This window comes from Perna viridis, chromosome 7 (assembly GCF_037379345.1).
Source record: "Perna viridis isolate PV_CMFRI_1.1 ecotype Kerala chromosome 7, ASM3737934v1, whole genome shotgun sequence".
Taxonomy (NCBI): domain Eukaryota; kingdom Metazoa; phylum Mollusca; class Bivalvia; order Mytilida; family Mytilidae; genus Perna; species Perna viridis.
The window spans coordinates 33,668,505-33,689,256 of NC_142451.1; the positions used below are offsets into that span (position 1 = coordinate 33,668,505).

The window sequence follows — 20,752 nt, forward strand, 5'->3', positions numbered from 1 at the left end:
AAGAGGTAGCTGGTTAGAGATATGAGGTTAACAATCCTCAATTTTGTTGTAATTTTCTTCATTGAAATGATTACCAAGAATTTTTAGTATATAATTATTATATTTCTCCGTATCTGTATCATAGATTGTGTAACAAAAGACATGATTTGCGTTTTAGTTGTATTCTTAGAATGTTGAAATCGAACTCCTTCGTACGAATTTAAGTTAAGAATTTAACTTGGTTTAAAATTAGTATGTTGGCTTTAAATTCGCTGGGTGAGTCGTGTTCTTAAAATATTTGATTGCAAATGTATGACTATATGGCTTAAAACTGAAGATTAATATTCACAGAGCCCCTGTGAAACGGTATTTATAACAAATCTTGATACGTGTATTTTTGCATATTTGATCAAACTGATGTAAAAGCAAGTTATCAGTCCAGGACAATAAGTTATCAGTCAGGGTTTTTATAGTTCCGGTTAATGAATATGAACGAGCGTTTGAGGCATTAAGCAGGCAATTCGAACTTGCAGTAGTGATCAGTACTTAAAAATGTCTTGGTTACTTGGCAAACTTCATATGCTTCTGTTGGAAATGAGACAATTGATATTCATAGTTATGATTAAGGACAATAAGTAACTTTTTTTTGGTGATGAAATATAGAACATATTTTCATATTACTTGAGCGAAGCTCTGGTTATTTCTAACTTGTTTTGTTGGTATTTACATGTTTGGTTTACTGTATTTTATTATTATCCTATCATATTTTAATCTTTAAATATGTCATAAATGGATTATATATCATGAAATTATGTGATAAATGGGTAATATCATGAAATTTCTTATTTCGCCCTGGTACCAGTCCTCGATCCATATCAGGACGATATGGAAAATGCCATGTAATAACCAAGAAGTTCATAACTTCACAAAGGTTATAAATAAGTATGCTAATTTCTGTGACACTGATTTACCCAATTCATTTGTGTCCAGACTAATTTCTTTAAAGTACCTTAAAACAGATTATAGAACTTGCGAAAGCCGATTGATCTCATCATGAGAAATTAAAAAATCTCATTAGGTTGTGTACAGTGCAGATGGAGAGTCATGTCTCAGAAATGATCATATAAAACGAATTCTGTCGTATTTCGTAATGTTTAAAAGACGTGCGTTTCTTTGCTGTAATTCCCTTCGGTTTCGCCACACTCATGCAGATTAGTTTCTCTGATTTCGTGGACAAGGCCATTCCTTCTATCATTCTGAGTGAAGATTAATACCGGTATTATTAAGGAATGTTGCCAGTAGTTTTAAGGACATTACTCTTAATGCCATGAATAACCAGTCAATACTGTTTCATGAGTAAACTATCAATGGATCCTTTATTGTATTCAAACGATTTTTAATCACGTTCTGCCTTTTCCCTATTGGTTCATTAAATAATTTCGGTTCAAGAGTTTCGGGTGGTACCAGGTGCAAACAAGTGTATTTACAATACTGTAAGTGATTCAAATAGCAAAATATCGACTATGTCATATAACGGTTTATAATATCTAGCTACAGTAGAACAAAATTGCAGAAAGATGAGGAAAGTTCATTCTTTCTTTCTTTAACATCATGTGTGTTAGTTGTATTTTTAATTTTGACTACTTGGTTTACTGTCTTACACGCCAGTGCAACCAAGTTAAACCAGATTTACAGTTAGATATTTGATCCATACCATTTAACTCTATACTTATAGAGTTGTAATAAAAGTAGCAGTTATACAACCAGTTACTTTTATATAAAAAAAATATTTTCATTTTAATGTATAACTTGTACTGTAAAGAGAAAATCAGCTTAAAGGTTGACTAAACTTTTTTTTATAAGTTGGTTTATTGACAAAATCATCGTTAGTATGGATATTTGTCATAGCCTACTTATCGCACTCATCACCGATACCACAGCTTTTCTCTTTATCTTACTCATCACCGATACTACTGCTTCCTCTTTGAAGTTAATGACGGAGTCAAGATGATAAATCTATTTGAAGCCCAAATCTAATAATTATAATCGATTATGTACTTGTGTGTTTTCTTGTTAATTATTTATGAAGTGATTATCTAAAAGTTGTAAATATGTGCCTAGTTATATTAGAACTACCAAAACAATTTACAACAAGAGAAACAGGTTTTTTTCTGCAAGTATTTGAAAGCTATATGCTCTCCTATAGCTATTAGGTTTATAACCGTCAGCGCTTATAGGAATCACGGTATAAATAATAGAGAAGTCCATTATTTCGACAAAACAAAAGTACCTTTGTGTACATTAACATTAAAACTATGTTTATTATCAATTCTGTATCACAAGTATCACAAGTGTAATTTTCTCTCGCCGATTACTTTGTTATATTTTAGAATTGATATGGGACGTCACTTCTTAATTTGTTGGTATCGAAATTGCAACACATTGTAGATTAAAAAACGGAAGTACCTTTCATCAACCACATACGGTAACACGGAATCTTGTTCTTTACTTCCGGTCGACTGTTTCTATTTCATCCGGATGACTGAAGTTGATAATAAGTCAATACTTTATTACGGAGAAAGGTTGACAGAATTATTGTTTATTCTTCATTAATCTCAGAGACGAAATCAATATAAGTTACTTAATAGAAAGTTGGAAGAACAAAGTAGTAATTTGATAGCTTAGCTGTGTGGATGTTTTAATACAAGCAATATAAGAGTGAGAAAATTGGTTCTGGTGTGATATAGTACCTGGTATTGAATTGCGAAATGGATTCGTTGTCTGAAATATCAAAAGTTTGTCTCAGTGATAAACCTTGAATATTACTGCGTATATTTGGCCATCAATTTATCCTAAAACTGATAATATTGAACAAAATTCAATTTTATTCAATTTTCATTTAAAATAATAAATATGCATTACACGTAAAAATAGATTTATGGATTCAAATATTAGCTGGCTATGATAGTTAAAAAAATCGAAAGAGTGAATTAAACATTGACATAATACCGTAGTGCGTTTTGAACGTCATTGTATGATTCCAACTGCTATTTATATTTAATCAGTATAGTATCTTCTGTCCTAGTTTATAGTAAATGGTTTGGTTAAACTGATTTGAAATTTTTTTTGCATGTATATTTTCTAAGTGATCTGTATTCTGCGGGTCACACCCGAAAAAAAATAGCTCGTTACCCACATCGCTTTGTTGGCTCGTTGGGTTACCGATATACATGCATAATACGATGAACTGCAATGATCAGCATTTAAGATGTGATTACTTATTGGCAAAATAGTCGTTAAGCACTATGATCCACATTTCAAGTTTGGCTCGTGCTTCTCGTATAATCTTTCATTGGTTGGTAACTAAGTATGCACACTAATGACGGAGAATTAAAATGCTAATGTTTCACTGTTAATAGAATTTGACTCTATACAGCAGCCAACCAAGGAATTTGATACTGGAGTTCTGTAATTGATTGACATGGCGAATTAGCTCTCAACTTATCACATGATAAGAAATTATTCCACTGTGTCGAACAGTCGGGAGTGCTTATTTTTACTATTAAAATAGTAATCAAGGGAATCAAAGTTATAGCAGTTATCAAAAGAATGTAATCCAGGGACAAAGACCAGACATGAAAAACAGACAAAAGCAAACGAGCAATTCGGACTCCACTAAAAACTGGGAGCATGGACCAGGTGCACCGGTAGGGTAAGTGTCCTCTGATTTTCTAGAAACACCCGCCGAGTTGCTCATACCAATACTATAATAATGTGTCTGTGTTCTGACTAAAATATGCATAGCCTTTTAAACAATAAACAATACACGCTTTGGCCAAAGAGGGATAACTATGAATTAATCCAGGTTTAGGGATGCTTGAATTACTTCCCCTACCCTTTAAAATACGAAACACAGATAGTGAATTTTCGGTTACTGTAGTTTATTCCTAAAATGCAATACAGTATTCAATACAACAATATAAAATCAAACTAAATCACTATTATACTTAGAAGATGACCCTTTCCAAATTTGAATAAGAGACTAAAACCTTTTCATTAATTTTGCTGTTGTGTCTTTTTATTTCTCTTTCGATGTCATCTTATTTTCTGCAAAGGAAGTATGGCCACGAATGGTCAAAATCAGCCTTAATCAACGAAATCTAGAAAGTAGATTAATTATTTCTATACAAGAACTTCTATTGTATGCATTCAATCAGATCAAATGATGAAGATCAAGATGAAAACTTCATAGTGTAAAGCTAGATTAATTGCTTGATTGTGGTTTAACGTCTTGTTGCTTTTATTTCAAATAATATCAAGACGAGAAAGTTTGGCCAATCGAACAGACCCTGTTTTTTCCTCTATTCTGACCTGATTTATTAGTGCCAGATCACAATAGCAAGCCTATTAGCCAACTCAGACACTTTATTCTGATCAGCCGTCACTCTTTCTGTAATATGTTGCATAATTCGTGGAGGAGTAATCAAGGGAACCAAGGTTATAGCGGTAATCAAAAGAATATAATCCAGGGACAAAGACCAGACATGGAAAACAGACACACACAACAAAGAACATAAAGTAACTAAAATCATACACACAAAGTAACAAAAGTAAATGAGCAACTCGGACTCCACCCAAAACTGGGAGCGTGGAGAAGTCGCATCCATTGCAGCCAATAGCAATTGCAAATTTTATTCAAAGAAGGATAACTCTATTACCATATATAGTTTTCATTCACTTACAATAAGTTTTTCGGATAAAATCGTAAATGTTTTCAAAAAAATGTGGAGTTGACAAATACAAGCTACAGTAGAAAAATTTTCATATGTCTTCCCTGTAAAAAGTAGAAATCCAGCATTTGATTGAAGACATATATTCTGTTGGTGGAACATGTCAACTGACCATTAATCTGGCTTTCTAAAGGATGGTTTATAAAACACCAATTTTTTTCATAAATAGCAAAATTCATCTTATTGACCATTTCAAAATTGATATTTTAAAATACTTTTGAAGATATATTTGCAGAAAATGCTCTCCATCCTGCTGTTGGTGAACTTTGAATTATTAAATCTATGTAATTAAGAATGGCAACCCTTGAAAGAGTTTTCAAGGGAATCAATATTGTAGCGGAAATCTAAAGAATGTAATCCAGGAACAAAAACTGACATGGAAAACAGACACACACAACAAAGAACATAAAAATAACAAAAATATTACATACAAAGTAAATGAGCAACTCGAACTCCACTAAAAACTGGGAGTATAGATCAGGTGCACCGGTGTCCTCTGTAACTTCACATAGATCATAAATCGTCTTCTGTTTTTTTTTTTCTTTTTTTTTTTATTCATTTTAAGCAGTAAGTTTTTCATCCTTTTTGTTAATACTTTTTTCACATTTTCAATTTGAGGCATTCAAATGACAACACACAAACATCTTTGTCCCTGAATCAATCATGTAATCAGAAAGGAAATAAGAATCCCTTTAAAAGTTTTCTTTTCGTACAGGCTAGCTATATAGCCATTTGACATAACTATCCCCATCAAGTTGTGGGTCTAATGAATTAAGAAATTATGTCATAAACTAAAAGAAAGTTTTGTAAGAATCGGAAAATAAATGTAAAGACTAATAAATCCAACGATAGAAATGAGAACACAACTACGAACATAATTCTTTGCCAAGTCTTAATATCAGTGATATCGTTCAATTTTAACACGCTTTACAATTAGTGCCCATATACTTGAAACAGAAAGGGGCCGTTACTCCAGACCAAAGACACTTAGTAGAATATGTAAACACTTAAATATTTTATCAATAGAAGACGAGGAACACTTTTTAAATAGAAGCCCAAAATATTAAACTACTAAATGGATTGAAGTAGGAAGACAAAAGTAAATATTGATTTAGCAAATTTTATAAACTATTATTTTATGTTCGAAAAAAAAACCAGAATAATTATGACATTCAGAATTGAACTTTCAATAAATAAACTACTTTGAACTTTGAAATTTTATGAAGTTAAAGACATTTTAACAATATACGCTTATATAATACAAATCTACACATATATCTTGATAATATACGCTATCAAAATATATACGCGTATGATAGCCCGCCAAAGACATGAATGGCCGCTCATAGCATATTGCCTCAAAACCTCAAAATATAGATGCATCACATTATTTTCATTAACAAAACCAAATTTTGACCGAAACGGCATCCGCTTTTTTTTTTGCTGTTGTTGCTTTATTTTTTTTTTTTTTTTTTTTTTTTTTTTTTGCATGTCATACTCTACTACTGTATCCAATTTCCTAGGCACCTAAGTTTTCATGATATTGCAATGTCCTATATTTTGATCTTTTTCCATTATTTGGCTGCCATTTCAATATAGCCGACTTAGTCAGTTTGGAACTTAAGATAGTAACGGATATGTGTGCAAATTTTCGAAGGCCTTACGGTTTCTGAGAATTTGATGGATAAAGACGGAAGATGACAGAAATATAATAATAAGAAGAAGAATACAAAAGGAGTAAAAAAAATAAGTTACCGATACTTCGTGGTCGGTGACTAAATTATAGCAGTGGCTTCCCCTGAGTATTCGAGTTTAGTAAATTTATGCCAAACAAGTACTATCTTTAAAAAAAAGATAGCCGATGTGGTAAAATTTTGCTCTTTCTACTTTTAATTTTCTGTATTTCATCAGGAAATAACACATGGCACGCATGCGCAATTTCGATACAGTTTTTTCGAACGCCACTATGTTATCAGAATTTGGCCAATCATGAAGAAGAGTTGCGATCAGGCGACTTACTTTTCCATGGAAGAGCGTCTTTAAGGTCAAAGGGTAAAAAGCGAAAATATACCGACTGCGTCGGAAAAATAACTTTGACTTGTGTATCATGTAACATCGAGACGGGTGTATTAAAAAGAACGTTTTGATTGTCATGATTTTGAAATACCCTGCTGTAATCTTTACAAGATAGATAAAGGCGAAAAAGTATACTCTTTCTGTAATTCAGCCTTTTTAAAGGGCTAAGACTCAGACAAAGTAATTTTACAAAAGCCTACTGAAGTTGGCGCTTGTTAATTGTTACTGGACAATACATAGGGTTATTTTGATACACTAACATTTCATGACAAGTTTTATAAATAATAGAACTCATTTTATAAAGTCGTCTATAGAATTTCTGTAATCTTTAAGTAAATGTTAGTCAAAAATATTTTCACAATACATCAAATCTGTTACGCTTTGTAACATAGGTGTTTAACATGTGAAATGCACGAACTAAATATCCAGATCTCAGAAGGAAATTTGGACTATGCGTGAAATTGGGATATTGTGTTTTTGTTTTTTTTTCATTTTTGAAGAGGAATTTATGAAAACTAGGATTTATATTTTGTCCAAAACGTGTCAAGGTATTAAATATGCATCATGATTTCTTTCAAGTGAAAGGGAACTAATAGAACTTCTGTAGAACAGTCTGTGACAGACAAAATTGTTCGAACCTCATACAGTTAAATTGTAACAGTTTGGATATTGTGATGATTTTTTTTCTTGGACAACCAGAAGTTTTATTCGGACTTTCCATAGAATTGTTGTTTTCACTCACGTTCTAACTTAACAAGTATTTTAAAATCGACATGAAAGTTTGAGGCTGAAAATTCATATTCATTGAATAAACTATACAAAATGGGTGATATAGCTGGACGAATAACATTTATCAGGCAGAGAAACAGAGAGAGGAAACACAGAGAAACGGAGGCTCATAGACAACAAGTATCGCATGATAATAAAACGAATTCAGCATGGTTGAACGGTCAGGGATCAGCGCTTGTGACATCAAGGGCAGCATCAATAGACAGAAATACAAAATACCTCAGAACAGACCCAAAACTGTTGACTATTCTAGACGATTCTTATAATACAAGACTTAATCAAAACAAAGTATCTTGGTTTGAAAAATTCAACAGAGTACATTTCAGGAAATTCTACAACGAATCGTACGAATTTGCAAAGCCGAAAGACTATGACTTTTCTGAAGTCAGTAAAGGCAAAAAGAAGTACAAATCTTTAACCCGGCATGACAAGTTGAGATATCTGAAGTTTTTTGGTAAACTCTTGTCATTTCATATGGTATGAAGCAAGACTAGGTTGTAATGTTCCAAGAAAGATAACTTGAATTATTAGATATTTAACCAGAGCTCGAGAAAAAGGAAACCTAAGAAACAGCTTTTTCTGCATCTTTTTTTTTTCCTTTTTTTTACCTACATCTCGATTTTGACAACAGTGGTCATCTCAGCACTAAGATTTATGATGAAAGACTTCAATTTTAATGTCACGAATTTTCCGTACCTGTGCAGCAATATAACTTCATCTCCTGCATATAGTGTTTACATTTCACATTTGATTCGCTAGCTAAAAGCAAGTATTAACTACTCTGATTACCTTGAACGCCATAAATATCTGCATAACAGACTCCTGTATCAGGGGTATGAGGAAATGCGTCTCAAAAGGTCTCTCACCAAATTCTTTTTAGATATCAGTCCTTGCTTGAAAAATACTCAGTTTAATCTAAAATATTGAGTAATGATTGTTCTTTTTTAAATTATTCTTTGTGCTGATGTGACCGCTGATTTACCGAAAATGACGCAATAGCATGCAATGCTATTTAATCAACACTGGTAAATTCACCAGAGGGAGGTTTAGCGCGCTGTATAACCCCGATTTAACCATCTTTTCGTTTGAAATGCGGGACCATTGCGGTACCAACTACATGTGTACTCTGGCGGTGTAATATCTATGCTGTCAGATTCATTTTGGACATGACTTAAGTATGGATCCGATAAGTGTTCGGTATTTTTTAAAATGTTTCGTATAACTCAATATGTATATAAAAAATGCTAAGCGTTACTTTATTATTTTTAGTAAACCGTGTACATCATAATCATTGAGCGGTTATAATTCAATTGTACAGTTATAGTAAAGCATACGCTAAGAATAACTCAAAAGACATGTGAAATCCAGATTCACGAAGTACATAAGTTATATGTAAGTTATATGTAAGTACGAGGTGCATGGTCCAGAGGAAAGAGGATACATTCATCTGAAGCTAAACACTCATTTGATTTGACTGATTTTGTTGTGAGAATACATGTTATAAACATTATTAAATAGAAAAGATGAATGTTGTGAACTGAGACGATTATTGTATGACGATATATAGACCTGGAGCGTGTATTAACATTTAATGAAATATTTCTACTAAAATTGAATCTTGAACTATTAGAATTATTTACAAAAAAGATTCAACTACAAACGCTTGTCTCCTTAACGTTTAAATCCTCTCTATTGTGTATTCAAGGGATTTCATTCAATGAACAGTATTTAATTTAGTAGTTTAACAATACACAACTACCACATGTCTTTAGTTAGATCCCCGCATATTTTGGTGTTGAATTCAAGCATGTCGACCATGAAGTCGTAATTATGGATCACTATTGTCCAAAAACTTTTTAAATGACAGCGTTGAGTTTCTCATTGTTGACTGCACACGAAATATCATTTAAAATGAATAAAAGTACTCCTGCTATATTGAACAAGTTTGATTTGTTTACATTGGTGTGCATAGTACGTACCGCATTTACTTTAAAGATGAATTTATTTACTTAAGAAAATTGACAGGAAGTTCTTGATGTTTGAATTATCTTAGAATATGTGCGAAGCTAGTTTATCAACGGACTTGAAAATGAAAAATAAAAATATTGTGGAAAGTTATTATATGGCATGACAAAAGAGAATTATTTGCCAATTTAACACTAAAGTTAATTAAGAAGTGCAATTATGCAATTTACTATGCATCGTTCAGTTAGGATTTCAATTTGATCAAAGACTGGACCCAATATTGGCAAACAGTGGCACACTCTACAAGTGTTGGATTTAGAATAATCAATTGTAGCTGATTTTCAGTGAAAAAAATAGTAATAGTATGGCATCATTCGGCGATATAGGAGCAAGGGCTGTTTTCCGTCGACGACAGCAGTCTAACCAGCAGGCCCATTCAAGTCAAGAAACTGCCCAAGTAAGCCGAGCAAAATCACGTTTCAAAAGTTTGGTACTGGCTGTGTCTGCTGCATCAGTTGATAGCAATAGAACTCTTCGGACGGACTGGGAACTCGCTAAAGTTTTGACTAAACCGAAGGAGAAGAGAGAAAAGAAAGAAAGCACGTGGCTCGAACGAATGAAAAGAATCCATGCTCGAAAATTTGGAACTTACATGTTTGATAAGAATAACGAATACCAGTTTTCTAAACCGAAAAATCATGAGCACAACGAGCTCTTTTTTGAAGGCGGTAACAAATATAAAAAGCCTAAACATATGACAAAAGACGAGAGACTACGGATGTATAGGTTTTTTGGTAAGGTTGTGACGTCGGTTCATTGTGCTTCCAAACTATTTTCTGGTTTTAGTATTTGCAACCAATTGAGGTTAATTGCCTTACATGCATCACTTAATTCTCTGCAAATATTTTAACAGCAATACTGTGATGTATAATATGAGTGTAAATCTTTAAAAAATGCATACGACATGATGCTGAGTTTGAGAAAAAAAACCTTTGAAAATTAAAATACTGCCTAAAAAAGTCCTAAGGAACTGTATCGATGATTTTTAATTGGTAAATTTAAAATACGAAGTGAATTGTTGTGTAGAATACAAGAAGTGTATGGCTGTGTTCCTTGCGCTGTTATTTCATTATACCCATAGAAGCATATCGTCCATTATTTTGCAATGTTATTATATGATATATCTTATAAAACAACTCGCTGAGGAAAAACTTTAATTTTATTCAACAACTACTACCCGGGCATCAAATATATTCATCATGATGTCAGTCGAATTAGCATTAGGATTCAAATAACATTTTCGTGTAGAGTTTACTTGTTTCCGCAGTTATAATGCACAAAGACCATGATAGTCAATATTTATTTAAAAGATATTGGAAATTTCGAATAAGAATTGGAATTATACATGATCATAATCTAATAGATCAATATAAGACATAATTTTTAATATTTGTTTTATACTTAATATGGTTGTTGTTAACGTATAATCACAATTTTCAGACAAAAAAAAACTTATCACAGAAAGTGCGTTCTAAAAGAAACGCATGTGGTTCTGTTATACATATATTGCCTGCAGTAGAGGTTGATACGTCGAAGTAACACACGAGGGGATATATTTTTTCTATGTACCACTCGAGGTGTATCACTCTCTGCTGCAGGCAATATGTATTGTATTAATATACTGAATATCCTTTTTAATACATCACACTTAGATGAACATGTGCATAACCTTAAAGAAACTCAAGTGTAAATGTTGCAATACTTTAGATATAGTAAATGTCAAACTGGAATGAAATTTACAAGTATTTTAACATTTAAGTGCAATTGTCTGTAAGAATCAGGCAAAATGGAAAAAAATTAGAAACATGCATGTCAAAACCCCATTGATCAGAAACATGCATGTCAAAACCCCACCGATCAGAAACATGCATGTCAAAAACCCACCGATCTGAAACATGCATGTCCAAACCCCACCGAACAGAAACATGCATGTCAAAAACCCACCGATCTGAAACATGCATGTCAAAGCCCCACCAAACAGAAACATGCATGTCAAAGCCCCACCAAACAGAAACATGCATGTCCAAACCCCACCGAACAGAAACATGCATGTCAAAAACCCACCGATCTGAAACATGCATGTCAAAGCCCCACCAAACAGAAACATGCATATCAAAACCCCACCGATCAGAAACATACATGTCAAAACCCCACCGATCTGACAATGTAATATCACTCAAGGATACTTTCTCTACTTGAAATGATCATTATTTGATCTATGCATCACTGGCTTTGCATAGACATTTTTCTATAGAAGCTTTAAACTTAAAATCGTAACTACCAATCATTTACAGGGTGTGGGGCTAAAAAGGAATAGACCAAAATTGCACATAATAATTATCCAATAAAAAATAGTGATTTTTGAATGAAATATAATATTTTGAGTTAAAAATTCATGACAGAACTGGTGCACCACTCAACGTGTCTTGTACTTTTGTTTTTATTTGTTTTGAATGCACATCTTGATAACTCAAGATTTTTTTTAAATAAAATGATTAAAAATTAAACTACAAAATTATCATGAGTGCTTATTCAACGATGCACTCTTACAATGTTGGTACTGTAGTACTGTATTGTAATAGTTCCATGGTCAATTAAATCTTATGAATAAAACAATCAGCTAAAATCTTTCATAATGGTTGCGTCATTAAAAACAGCCCATTGTCATCGCAATTGATTTACCATATTGAAATGTGTTTCTATTTATTTCAGCTGCTACAAGGCTCCGGTATAAGGCCCGCACAATGATTGGTGCCACCGGAAGCCGACATATATCCCAGCGCCGTCGTGGATCTCTGGTGCCCCCTGCCGCTTCACCGCTTATGTTTTCGCCTTTACAACAATTGGCGGAAGAAGATGAGGAAGGTCCGAAACTTCCAGCGGTGAGGCGGCGGGCAGTTGATACTTCGGATTACCGAACTTGTGCCATACTTCAGACCCGCCTTAAAGATGTTAAAAGATATCCCGAGTAAGTATCTTTAGTTTTTTTTTTCCATTTTGTGCCAGTCTTCTGCTACCTTATATACTATATAATATATATTTTTAAGAAGCAGTTCATGTATAAACCTGGCAGATTCTATAATATGGATAGCACAGAGAAATTTATATTTAATATCACATTTGTTTGTTTTTCCAAATTATTGTTTAATTCATGAGCAGGGAATTTTCCGTATCAAAAGTGGATGTTCAAAGTACCTTTACACATCAACTAAAACATGCACAGATGAAAGAGTTACTTCCATTTATTTGAAAGTTTATAGTGCTTTCTATGTAATTTATTTCATTTTTAAAATCGCAGTAAATTACAAACCAACATTTATTTTTGAGAAAGCATGATTTTGTGATCTCACATGATGGATGATTTTTAAACAAAATTTGGCATGTGCCATCCATTGCACGGACGCCCTCTTAAACCATTAACAGGTAATGTTTTTTAATAGTGCAGACATTTTGAAAGGTTGAACGTGAACTACTATTAAGATACGAATTCCTGACCAGTATCTTCTGCTTTAAAATTATATAAAGAAGGGACATCAAATATCATGTTACCGATATTGAGTGACCTCTCTTTGAATGCAATCTCCAATCTGAGTTTGTACGCCATATTATTCGCTCAAATTACTATTTGCACAGCATAAAACATCGGCTTACCTTGTTTACATGTAATATCAAGAGAAAATGCTATGCACTGAAGCAACTATTTACTCACACTTAAGTATCAAGTTATTTTTATTTTTCAGTATATTGCAATATGCTTTGTTCGATCGATTACGAGTTTTGTGGCATATGGAAAAAAAAACAATTTAAAAGAACCTTCTGAACGGTGATCACTATGTTAGATCATTTCTGTTGTTTTGTTGGTTTTTATATAATTAAACACGTAAACGTGAAAACTTATTATAGAAAATGGACTGAGGTTAACGACTAGTATTTTATGGTTGAAAATGACTCGATATTTTTCTCAAATCTCCTGCTGTGTATCTGTCCCCATCTTCTGCATCGATATGTTCTCGATAAAAATCTTTAATTTTCTTCTGTTGTTTCAATGTATAAAGAAGTAACACATTTATTTTTACTTGGGATTAAGGTTCGAGTAGTCGTGTAAGAAAAGCAACTGTTTTATTTTCTTGAGATGGAGGTATCGGCATTGGGTAAGATCACAGTTTGTAAAAAAGAAAGGATAAGAATAAAAGTTATAAATTCAAAGACGAGAAATTATTACAATACGCTTGACGTACGTACAGAATTTATAAGGACAAAATCAGTGATAGCAGTCAAAATTTATCCAGAAAAATAAATAATGTCCTTTAACCACGTACCATTTTAGTGGCATCTCACAATAATGTAGACCCTTATGGAACAGTTATTTTAATCGGTAATTCATCGTACACATTTGTCCTACATTTCATTTGGTACCATAAATTCCACTCAGTCTTGCCGTTTGTAAATCTTGATAATTGCACTTTCAACTTGACCTTGGTATAATGTTTTAGGTAAGTGTACTCGGACTTGCCTCAACTAGTTTGTTATAGGCTTTTTATGTATGTATCATTTAGCGCATGTGGTTTCTGAGAGATGTCTTAACATACGCAAAATTGCAGATTGTAGATTAGTATATCGGATTGGACTTGATATACTGGTACATGAAGGTCTTGATATGATTGTGTTCCATTTAGACTTGCCTAAATGTATTGGATTCACCAAGTTTTACGTAAAGGTCTGATAAGTTTCTTTGTCAAGCCTCACATGTTTTACTTATGGTTTCCTTGACGCATGTTTATTAAGATTTGTTTCCCATATATAAATTTGTAGGTTTTATGCAGACTCTTCTACGTGAGTCTTGGTTCTTGTAAGTTTCTATTGGTCGCTGGAAATTTTTGTTTTGTTTTTGCTTCAGCAGAGCTGCAAAAACACCTTATATCACAATAACGTACCATTTAATGTGTACCTTATAAAAGCTACGGCAGGGCATTATTTTTTTAAGTTTGTGTTGTTGTTGTTTGATTGTCTGTTCGATGTTTGTTCATAATTAATTTACCTTTATATCAACCTTACAATTCTACCAGATTCAGTGGGAACTTAACGTCAGTACAATTACAACATGTAAGACAATAGAATTAAAAATTATTTCTTTTGTTTTTTTGTTTTTTTTTGTTTGTTTGTTTTTTTTTTTTTATATTTTTTTAGATTAGTAATTTTGTATTTGGAAACCACAGGGTCAATGCCACTGGATCATAGGTCCACTAGGGTATTTATGAGCCCAATAATCAGATGCTATATACCAACAATAACTCAGACTACTTAAACACTATACTGAAATTTAATTCCTTGTTTTGTACATCTCGCTGCTGGATTTGGCTGACTATTTCGATATTTTTGTTTTTAGTACTTATTGTATACAATTTATTTTTAAATCTTGAACTTTCTAAGAATTTGGTTCTAATGTTCTGATGAGCGGCTACTCCTTGAAACACGTGTACAGGATCTTGTACGTTCTAAGAATTCGGTTCTTATTCTGCTAATGATAGGCTACTCCTTGAAACAAATTTACAGGATACTGGAAATTGCCATATCTAATATCGATTTGTATGTATGTATGTATGTATTCCCCATATAAGCCTCGTCAGACCATTCTTTTTTTCTGTTGATTAAAAAGTTTTCCCACTGTTTTATGTGAATACCTCTTTGGTTACAAGGTTATGGTCTCGAACATGCTTCTCAAGCACGGCAGGGAAGTATTCTCTACAAATAGTGATCAAAGCAAAGTTCAAGACTGTATTACAGAATGTGACTTAAAATTCTTCAATGATAGTTTTAATAACACAACTGAGACAAATTTTGCTATATTGTATTGATTTTTGTCTGCTTTATACGATACCTTCATGGCGGCATCGATCGTGTTCAGAAATCCAGGTCATGTTCGTTCTTAGATTGCGTTGAAATGACATTGTCTTTTTTATTTCCCTTTGGGTTATCTGATACAAACCTTTTTTGAAATTTTACTGAAAAATTCACCAAATTCCTTCACTAATATCCACCACACTGGATTACATGTACCAGATATAACAGACTAATAGTTCCAGGAAGTTCTTAAATACATATACCATATATAATAGACTTGCACAGATCAAGATATTCGTAATTATATCTACGAAATGCCAATTGAAAGCAGTGAAGCAAATGGACGATTCAGAGACATGATCAAAACGTGAAAACAAAAGAGACATGGACGATCCACTTACACTGTGTAGACGACAGAATAAAATACAATAACATGTAAAAACTGATATTAAAAACAGGACAGCCCACAAACAATTAGAGTATTGCAATATGAAGTACTTCAAAAGTATAAAATCGGGGAAATTGTGTATTTTATGGGATGGATATATAATAAAAATTCTTTAAAACAGCTAGGGCATATATTGGAAAATCTGAATTAGCGTCGATTAAGATTCAATTACAATGTATGGTCTTTTAGATTGCCTCTGATGCAATCTACCTAGAAGGTACTGAAGCAAAGTATATGGTAATATCATATGAACTGGAGATGTGGTTGATATAAGTACAGGATGCCCTCTTCATATACGTAGAATTAGTAGATAGTTAGAGTCGTGTTTGGTTATGTGCTAAATCTGTCTCATAAAAATATACCCATTGGGTATACCTTCAAGAGTCGCTATCAATGGTTGTCTCTGTTACAACATCAACTGTAAACAGCAGTTTCAACTGTTTCTCTTGAGCCAAACTACACCATTCAAATAAAAAATGCCACTCATTTTAATATTGAAAATTCTGGTATGTTGCACACGTGTTTCAATGAGTTACCTCTCATCAGTTGCAATTGAACCAAATTCACAAGAAAATCTAAATCCAAAAGTAAATTTCATAAAGGAAGTACTCAAAACCAAAAATATCGACGAGCGAAGCCCAATTCATCACAGATAAGTTCTACTTAGTACAAAACATGGAATGGAAATATGTCTGTTTCTCTAGTTTTTCGTATATCTTCAGTGAATAATGAATTTTCTTGTCTTGGCATTTTATTGAAACAGGCAATGTTAAATTGTCTGTAAACATTTTGACTTGCGTAATGGCTGACTATATTCGTACGTAACGAATGGAGGCTCACATCTCACTACAAATGCCATATTGAATTTTGTCCGTTTGGTAGTTATTGGGGAAGACAAGATGACGTAGGACGCTACAGATCTTTCTGTTATCTCAACCGTTTTTATTGCTTATTGAAATTGGAAGTCGTATTCCTTATAGAACTGACATTTTACACTTTCCTCGGTCAAGTATGCATTTTGAATTGCCAATATTTTATACCATCAGTCTACATTAAGGGTTAAACGGTTCTCGAAGTAGTTGTCCATCGAATTTGTCTGACTATGTAGAATGACAATCCTTTGCCATCTAATCAATATATAAATATTCAGTCATCACTCCTGGAATCTTTACACACAAAATAAGTGAATCATCAGAAAGTTTAGATATTACGAAATATAGATCTTATTCATTGTTTATGATTCTCATAGGATTTACAACTTATTGTTTTTTTTTTGGTGAGGATGGTGCCCGCTTTAATTGAATGTTTGATCTTTTTGATGTATTAGAAAGTAAAATTTTTTCATGACACTAATCTAATGATTAAAACTGAAAATGCATTAATGGTGTACTTTCAAGTTCTAATATATTCGACAAAATACTGGAATCAAAACTTGTTCGGTCATTGATGGTTTCAGATCTTTAGAACCACAAACATAAATCTGTTATGTGATGAATTGCCCCAAGTTAAGTGCAAGAACTGAAGAACTGGCGTGCAGGTATTTTACATCTACTCTTGTAGACTTCTTCCTTTACATTGAAGGTCAGTTGATGTTCCCCGTGTAGACTTCTTCCTTTACACTGAAGGTTAGATAATGTTCCCCGTGTAGACTTCTTCCTTTACATTGAAGGCCAAATGATGTTCCCCGTTTAGTCTTCTTCCTTCACATTGGAGACCAGGTTATGTTCCCCCGTGTAGTCTTCTTCCTTTACATTGAAGGTTAGTTGATGTTCCCCGTGTAGACTTCTTTCTTTACATTGGAGGTCAGGTTGTGTTCCCCGTGTCGACGTCTTTTTCAACACTGAAGGTCAGATGATGTTCATCATGTAGACGTTTCCCATAACATTGAAGGTCAGTTCCCCGTGTAGACTTCTTCCTTTACATTGAATGCCAGATGGTGTTCCCCGTTTAGTCTTCTTCCTTTACAAGTTAATGTATTACTTAATGTTCTATGATCGTCTTGTTTCGCATTGAAGATTCATTTAGAGGTTGTTGCTCCTCGTTTGAAATTTAATTATGTATTTCGTGTTCAAGTCTTCTTCCAATTCTAGAAACTAGTATATTCTCTGGTTTTGTTGTTGATGTCTCTTTCTTAGAGTGATTATTTGCCCCTTTTCTATTTTATTTTTTGGTTATGTTCTTACATTATTGTTTAGCTCACTATTATTGTTACTCTCCCGTTTTACAGTTTATTTTTTAGTTTTATTTATTTATTGTTGTGTACTGTGACGAAAGTTATCTGTTCCTTTGACAGAAGCCTCCTGTTATTCTGTATTAGTCGCATTGGTTAATATTTTGAGAGATGATTACTTACAAGTTCATAGAAATTGTCCTTTACCATTCTTGACACTTGTCCCTGGTACAGATTAATTTGACGGCCAAACAAGAGGAAGCACGGACATAACACACAATGATTTTTATTTGACATTAGCACGTGTGATTAAATGACATCCAAAATATAACAACAAATAAGATTATTGAATCAGAAAACATAGCCGTCATATTGTGTTGTATCTATAATTGATTATAGTAATATTGTTGTCACAAAATGTCATTCCTCTTTCATTTGAAATTAAGTAATATGTTGAAATTGATTTATCGAATGTTTTCAGTAATGTTGTTATTCTGGCGAATTGGTGGAAAGAATAAAGGTCAATTTATAAGTGATGGGGTAAACCTTTTTCTGAAAATGTTGTGAAAACTGGGTAGATGTATTCAGAAGTATAAGAAAAATACGAAATGTTCTCTTTGATTTCCCCTGTATTATCGGTAACTCTTATAGACAAAGTTATCCCAAAATATTTAGTAGAATTGTTTGTGTGTCGATAATGAAATTCATCATGATTATCTGTTGTTACTGGTATCACTTACAGATTGTACACTGAATATCACCTTTCCCCTAGGCGGATGATTCTGAGGTGTCGTTTTCGATAGTATGTTATATTAATATGTTTTGATTTGTTGTCGTTGATGTTTTTGTTTTTGGTTTTTGTTGTTGTCCTGCTTTTACTTCATTATTTGCTTAAATGTATAACAAGTTAGATTTTTAAGAAATTGGTAAATTGTGTACACCTATGCTTCGGTGTATTGAATGGTAACATAACATTATCTTTGAAAAGGCGCCTCATCAACCATCTTCAATTCGCTAGATTAGTAGCAATGTTCGTCTACACAACCTGAATTGACAATATGGTCGTCAGTTATTCAATGTTTTCTCTCGGTTTTTATTGTTCTGAATTCTGAAGATGTCTTATTAGCATTATAATGCGCATATACTGATGCATATGTCTGCCATTTGAGAGTTCGAAGTGGAGTAGGGAGGACATACTGAACTTGAATGCCTCTCTTTGCGGATACTATATGAAATAAGTGTATCGCTATTATTTTATTTTGAACATTGAACTTGATTAGTAACTCTGCAATATGCTTTATTGATGTAAATTAACCCTAATGTCAACTTCATCATCCGGAATCGATATCACAGTTGGAGCATGCTAATTGCTGATTAAGTCTGTCTTTATGAATACTACAGCTTATTCCCGATGGAATGGTCCCGAAATTGACATTTTTGACAAGACTAAGAGATAAATTAGACACACACACACACACACACACACACACACACACACACACACAGATATATATATATATATATATATATATATAAACGTCTAAATATGTTTAACATCACCAAAAGATGGTAAAATTTATATTGAATATTTCGGATAACTGATATCCTTCTTCAGCGTAAAACTCTCAAAGGCATACACATACGCAAATGATAAGGAACCTGAATGAAAATAACAAAGGGGTCTTTTTATCAAAATTAAAAAAAAATAACTGTGGAAAACAGTTTAAAAAAGTCAAAATATAGTAATACGGCGTATTGATGTATAGCATGTAGTGCTGTACCAGCCTTAGACCAAGTCCTAAAAATGAATTATTTTTTCTCGTTTATTCCATCTAGAGAAGTTGTATTTTTTTCACCCAAAAGCTTTCCCGAGACACTCTTTTATATTTTGACCAGTTTTTATTTTGTTCTATGATCGTCACAACAATGTTGTGGAGATCCTTCTGGGTGTGTCCGGCGGATCTAAGATGGCGACTTAGAGGGAGGTCTGGTTTGCATCTGTAGTCACTGCGATGTCCATTCATACGCCTGTTGAAAGGTCTTCTGTTTCGCCAACGGACTGCATACCACATCGGCACTGGAGAAGGTATATGGTATTTCCGGTTTTGCAAGTCACGTAGAAAAAAATGGCAAATTCCTTTCCAGTGCAGTAGCTTTTAAACGTTTTGGTGTGCAGTATCTGGGTACAGGTCTTACATCTTTTATCTCCACATGGTCGACACTCGCCCGTTGTATTTTGTTCGGGCTGAGACGAAATCTCTGCACTTACTAGGGCATCTCTTAGGCTCCTTGGTCTACGGAATGCCAGGACCGGGGCCCCAGGAAAGAGCTTGGAGAGCTTAGGATGTTTTTGAATGTCTTCCCAATTTGAATGCAGTAGCTGCGAGAGTTTCCCAAAGGCTGGATGGTATGTAAGCACAAAAGGAACCCTTATGTTCTTTTTCTTGGGTTTGTACTCGAGGAGATCTTTACGGCTGATGTTGTTAGCACGTTCAAATCGCCGACCTATATCTGTTGATTTATAGCCACGCGATAACAAATGACCACGGAGTTCATTTACAAGTTTGTCAGTGGTATCGTCAGATGAGCAAATGCGCCGAAATCGAAGTGCCTGGCTGTATGGTATGCTTTTAG

General features: G+C 33.4%; 1 protein-coding gene across 27 annotated transcripts in view; it reads left to right on the forward strand.

Moving 5' to 3' along the window:
• Positions 1-20,752, forward strand: part of LOC148612394 (voltage-dependent calcium channel type A subunit alpha-1-like) — a 136,787-nt gene that overhangs the window by 19,646 nt on the left and 96,389 nt on the right. For 19 of the 27 annotated variants that reach the window (XM_088593804.1, XM_088593809.1, XM_088593817.1 and 16 more), the window contains exons 1-2: positions 9,561-10,393; positions 12,372-12,627. In XM_088593804.1, coding sequence (XP_088449930.1) covers positions 9,964-10,393; positions 12,372-12,627 — 686 coding nt within the window. In that variant the 5' untranslated portion in view covers positions 9,561-9,963. Of the gene's footprint in view, positions 1-7,205; positions 8,089-9,556; positions 10,394-12,371; positions 12,628-20,752 lie in introns of those variants that run through there. The other 8 variants (XM_088593818.1, XM_088593810.1, XM_088593815.1 and 5 more) reach the window with 6 other exon arrangements.